Below are 5,470 nucleotides of genomic sequence, written 5' to 3'. Positions count from 1 at the left end.
GAAGTTATACGAGCTGCTGCTCTGCCTGCTGCTGCTCCCGCGCCCCGGCCGGCCGCTGGACTTGGCCGACTACACCTACGAGCTGGGCGACGAGGACGACTGGGAGCCCCCCAACTACAAAGACCCCTGCAAGGCGGGTGAGCGCCCCCGGCGGGCGGGGAGGCGCGGGCTGCTCGGGGTTCGCGTGGGGGGAGGACGGTCCAGTGTGGGAAGCCGGGAGCTGCCTGGTTGGCAATGCAGTGGGGAACAAAAGAACGAGCGAGAGAGGGAGGGGGAAGTTTGGGGACTTTGAGGACTGAAGTTTTGCTGCTGTTGGTGGAAGCTGCCGCCGCTGCCTCTGGCTTCCCGGAGGGTTCCTAGGGAAATCTCCGTGCGTCCCGAGAGGAACTAGCGGGCAAGGAGGCTTTTCCTTCTGCGGGCAGCTTTTCGGGCCAAACTTCCGTGTGTGTGTGTGTGTGAGTGTGCGTGTGTGTGTGTGTGAGTGTGCGTGTGTCTGTCTGTCTGTCTGTGTCTGTGTGTGTGTTTTCTCTTCCCTTCTGCCCCATCTCTCTTGTGCGTGTGTGTGAGTGTCCGTGTGTGTGTGCGTGTGTGCGTGTGTGTGTCTGTCTGTCTGTCTGTGTCTGTGTGTGTGTTTTCTCTTCCCTTCTGCCCCATCTCTCTTGTGCGTGTGTGTGAGTGTGCGTGTGTGTGTGCGTGTGTGCGTGTGTGTGTCTGTCTGTCTGTCTGTCTGTCTGTGTCTGTGTGTGGTGTGTGTTTTCTCTCTTCTGCCCCATCTCTCTTGTGCGTGTGTGTGAGTGTGCGTGTGTGTGTGTGTGTGTGTGTGTGTGTGTGTTTTCTCTTCCCTTCTGCCCCATCTCTCCTGCTCCAGCACATTGGTGTTTTCTGGGCTGCACTGAGGCTGCACATCTGTCTAGCCTGGTGTCCAGAGGCCTGCATCTCCAAGGCACAGCCCTCCCAGGCCCCCACCCCAGCCCAAGTGCAAGAAGAAAGTGTTTCAAGGGATCCCCTGAGATCGTGCTCCCTGGGAATCCCATGGTCCTAACCGGCAGTGGCAGCTTTCTGGGAGTTGGGAAACAGCTGTCAAAGTTAGAGAAGCCAGCCCGGGAGGGGGATTTACCTTTGCCTCATGTGCCAGCAGGCCCCTGCCAAGGCCAAATCAGGGTGGAAAGATGGGGAAACACAAAGAGAACTGAGATGTAACATATGGGCTCTCTTGCCCCACAGACACCAGAGGCTAATTGACCAAGGTCAGGGTCCTGGAGTGTATGTTTGTGTGTACGTGTGTGTATGCTTTGTCCACGAAGACCCTGTGTAACCCCTTCACTCCTGCTGGGCCCAGAACAGTCCTGCCCCTAGAGTGAACAGATGGTCAGGCACTCGGGCCGTTTGCAACTGAGCAGGCTGCCTGGGACACACACGGGACAAGATATCAGAACTTTTCCTCGACTTCCTGCCTCTGACTTCAGCTTGTCACCAAATATCTGGAGCCAGGGCAGTGGCACGGTTTCTAGAACCAGGCTGTCTCTGTGTTGGGCAAGGGACTGGGGGGTAGGTCACTCTAGTCTTGGCCCTGGGGACCCCATTCAGGGACTCTCCTTGCCCTCACACCCCTCTTTGGGTGGATGGATCACAGGCAGGAATGGGAGACCCTTCCAGCTGGAGGAGGACAGGGCAAATCCCTCAGGCCTCCTCCCCCACACCTGCTGGGCTGAGGGTACACCATTGCTGTCATTTTTCTTGCTCGGTGCTTGGGGTGAGCACAAGGTAGAGTGCACAGAGCATGGGCTGGAGGCAGCAGACCTAGCTATCAACCTGCACCCGCAACTCATTAGCTATGCCACCTTGACAATGTTAACTATCTCATCTGAACCTCGGCTTTCTCACTTGCAAAATGGAATTGATAATCCTCTCCGTAGAGTTGGTGGTGATGACTTAATGTGAGAATATATATAAAACACCAGTTAGCACTTAAGACACAGTAAGCATTAAATAAATGTTGGCTGCCTACCCCATTTTCTGTGTCTCAGACTCTCACTTCACTTTTTTTTCTAAGGGGATATGGGCTTGGTTTTCAGGAAAAAGTAGTGTCCCCCTGACCCCATCCTTGAGTCATGTATCCATTCATCCTATTTGCGTTTACTGAATGCCCAGTATGCCAGACCCTGAGCTTGAGGTTGTGGGAAGTACAGAAAAGTGCAGGAAGGGCCCCTGCCCTCAAGGAGCCTACAGTCCAGTAAAGGCCCCAGGCGCACAAAAGATGTGCTAAGTGCCACACTAGAGAGTGGGGCGCTAAGGGCTCATGGAGCCCAGTGCCCATCTGCAGCGCAGGTGGTGGTGTTGGTGGTGGCAGAAGTAATCACAGCAGGCTGGGAAGGTTTGTGGGGACCTCATGGAGAAGATGGGGCTGGAGTAGGGCCTTACAGAACGGGTAGGAAGACATTCTGTTATCTTTCCCTTCTAGTTGGAAATGGGAGTGATTTTCGGAACAGCGAAAAGCTGAGGGCTTTATCCCCAGTCTCAGATTTCATGCTAGGGTGGGGCTGGCTGGCTGAGTTGGAACTTCAAACAAGGGCTCTGGAGCAAGCTCTCCACCAGGATGATGTGAGGCTGGTGAGGAGCTGGGCCAGGCCTGGGGATGGCTGAGAGGGCCCCAGAGCTTGACAAGGCCACGCGTCAGGGTCACATCAGGCCTTCCCCCTGGGTGTGACTGATGCTCAAGACCCATTGTCCACCCCTGGAGGAAGTGCTTTCTCTCTCTTTCACTCACGCACACACGTACACTACCTCTGCTGAGCCTGGCCTGCCTCCACCCTGACTCCCTGCGACCCCACACCACTGCCGTCAAGGGCAGTCCCAGACTATCCTCTCTGTGTTAGTTTCTCCTGCCTGGCTTTGCTTCCTGCCCCTCTGCAGCCCTAACTTCCAGACAATGGAGGTGATGGTGGCGGGCTGGTGTGCCTGCTCACCTCTGCTTGCCTGTCTCCTCCAGCTCTCTTCTCTTCTTCCTTCCCCACCCATACACAGGACCAAGGAATGAAAACTCCTTTGACTCCTCCAGTGTACCTGTGATCTCTCAGGTTGCTCCAAGGAGAGCCAGGCCCCTTCATTTGAAGTCACCTCTGACCGTGATTGTCCAAGTTACGGTTACTGTTGCAGTAAGGGCAAAATGAAGCCCCTTGACACCCTGGAAAGTGCCTGGACCCTCTGGGTAAGACCAGAATAATGGGCAGAAAGCCAAGCTGGTTCCACAGGCTCTTTCTCTCCAGCCCTTGCCCAGGGAGATTTTGACGCAGCCTGATTTCTTGTATGTTGGGATGCCAAACCATGAAGGGGCTCCTTCCCCCAAATTCCCAGCACCGTTTGGCTGCCCCAGGTGACTTGCAGCGACACTCAGGGCACTGGGAGAGACCCTGGAGGCAGGAGTTAGGACACAGTTGATCACATAAGCAGAGAAGCCCTTGGGGCCTGACCTTGAATGACCCTGAGCCAGCAGGGCCCTTGCAAACGCCTCCGTCTTACCTGGCAGCTCAGAGGTCTCCAGGAGGCAAGCTGGGGCAGTGGCTCACCAGCCCTGTCACCATCCTCACCCCGGGGGCCTCATGGCCCAGGTTTGGACTTTAGGGGGTTGAGAAGCCATCTCTTTTTCTCACCAGACCACATTCCCCCTTCCAGACATGCTGAATGAGTCACCCCACCCACCTCTGCCCCTACTCCCTGAGTCACCTTCTCTTTTACATGCCCTAAGGGAGGAGGAAAAGGCTTAGAATCTCCCTGGGCTCCAGGGGATGGGAATCCGTGGGATTCTTAAGAATTCTAGTTTCACCAGAGATTTTGGGAGGAGGGTAAGGGAGTAGAATGTGCCACTGCTCAGGCTACTGAGGACCTTCTGAGGACATCCAGGAGGCTCAACTAATCCTCTCTTTCTCCTCTGTCTCCATTGCACACCCCTGTGCATTTCTAAGGGTTCCCTTCTCCTTTGGGGGTGTGGCCTGAGAAATGTGGTGGGCACATGCAGTTACTTGTGTGTTTGAAAACACTAGAGCTTGCACAGGGAAGTGGTCTAGTGTGCATTTGCGTACATTTGTGGGTGTGTCCCTGCTCTCTGGGCAGGTCCATTCTCTTGTGCGTGTGGGTACTACTGAGCACTTATAAGCACGAGTGCAAATGTGTACCTGCACATAAGTGTACGCACGTGATTGTGTCCATTTGTGTGTTTGCGGGGGCTTGAGCGTGTCCTCCCTGGCTGGAAGCTTGTATTTGTGTGACAGGTCATACATCTGCACTGCACACAAGGCCTTGGGGCACCATCGCACCAGCCAGGCTCCTCTCCCTATACCTCCTTTTTTTTTTTTTTTTTTTTTTTTTTTTTTTTTTTTTCCGTGTCCGGCAACGGATTGCAACCCTCAGTGTTGCCCCCGCCCCGGACCGGGACCGGCAACGGGATCGCAACCCTCGGTGCTGCTCCCGCGCCTCGCTCAGCCAGTGAGCGGGAACCGGTCTGTATGTGGGATCCGAACCGCGCTTCCCAAGCGTCGCACTATCGCAGTGCGCCACTGGACCGGCCCCAATAACAAGATTTTGACTCAGCAGTTAAAGTGCAACAGGCTCGCAAAGACATGGGCCATACTGTTGGCCCAGCCTTATCATGCGGTTTTTAATAAGGAGAATACTAGCAGCCCTTACATAACATTTACTGTGCGCTGGCACTGTTTTAAGTGCAGTAAATAAACGATCTCCTTTAACTCTCTCAACAATCCTGTGAGGTAGGTACTATTACATCCCCCTTACCAGAAGGGGAAACTGAGGAATGGAGAAGCTAAGTAACTGATTCAACGTAACCCAAGGGAGTGGCGAGACTGAGATTCAGATCCTGACTCTCTGGCTCAGAGTTCTTTTTTTTTTTTTTCTCTCTTTTTTTCTTCAAAAATAGACGTGTAGGAATTCTGACTCAGGCCACATATTATTTTGCTAATTCAGCTGCAGAGTAAGTTATTAATGACCCCCAGATGTTGTTTATAGTGATTGGAAATTTTCAATTGTGAAATAATATTTTGTTTTTTGTATGTGCAAGTGATATTTCTTAATATGCACCACAGCGTCTGAATAAAAGTTTGATGGCAGAACAGTTTGCATGACCAATGTAATTGCCTCTAAGTGGGCTCCTCACTCTTCACATTTTTAGCTCTAATTGCTTTTTTTCCCATATGTCTAAAAATAAATATTTGCAAGTTTTGCGTTCTGCTAGTCATTGTAATACATAAAATATTTGTACACTGAGCAAAATTCACTGATAATGTATTTAGAGAAAGTAAGGTTTGTGTGGTAAGAGGAGATAAAATACGTTTTTATTAGTATTAATGCCAGAGAAAGCCATTTATCTTATTTTGAAAGAATATTTTTAAAGGAGTCTGGCTCAGAGTTCTTGCTCTTTTTTTTTTTTTTAAACTACACCCTGTAGGTATTCCAGAGT

At 52.2% G+C, this 5,470-nt stretch overlaps 1 protein-coding gene across 1 annotated transcript in view; it reads left to right on the top strand.

The window, feature by feature from the left end:
• Nucleotides 1-5,470, top strand: part of LOC103593966 (bone morphogenetic protein 1-like) — a 39,610-nt gene that overhangs the window by 789 nt on the left and 33,351 nt on the right. Inside the window, exon 2 of the mRNA XM_008577113.1 lies at nucleotides 5-137. Within this exon, the coding sequence (XP_008575335.1) occupies nucleotides 5-137 (133 nt within the window). The remainder of the gene's footprint in view (nucleotides 1-4; nucleotides 138-5,470) is intronic.

Source organism: Galeopterus variegatus, unplaced genomic scaffold, assembly GCF_000696425.1.
Source record: "Galeopterus variegatus unplaced genomic scaffold, G_variegatus-3.0.2 Scaffold1451, whole genome shotgun sequence".
In the NCBI taxonomy this organism is placed as follows: Eukaryota; Metazoa; Chordata; class Mammalia; order Dermoptera; family Cynocephalidae; genus Galeopterus; species Galeopterus variegatus.
The sequence above is the reverse complement of the archived record's forward strand: the minus strand, read 5'-3'. Positions and strand labels throughout refer to the sequence as shown.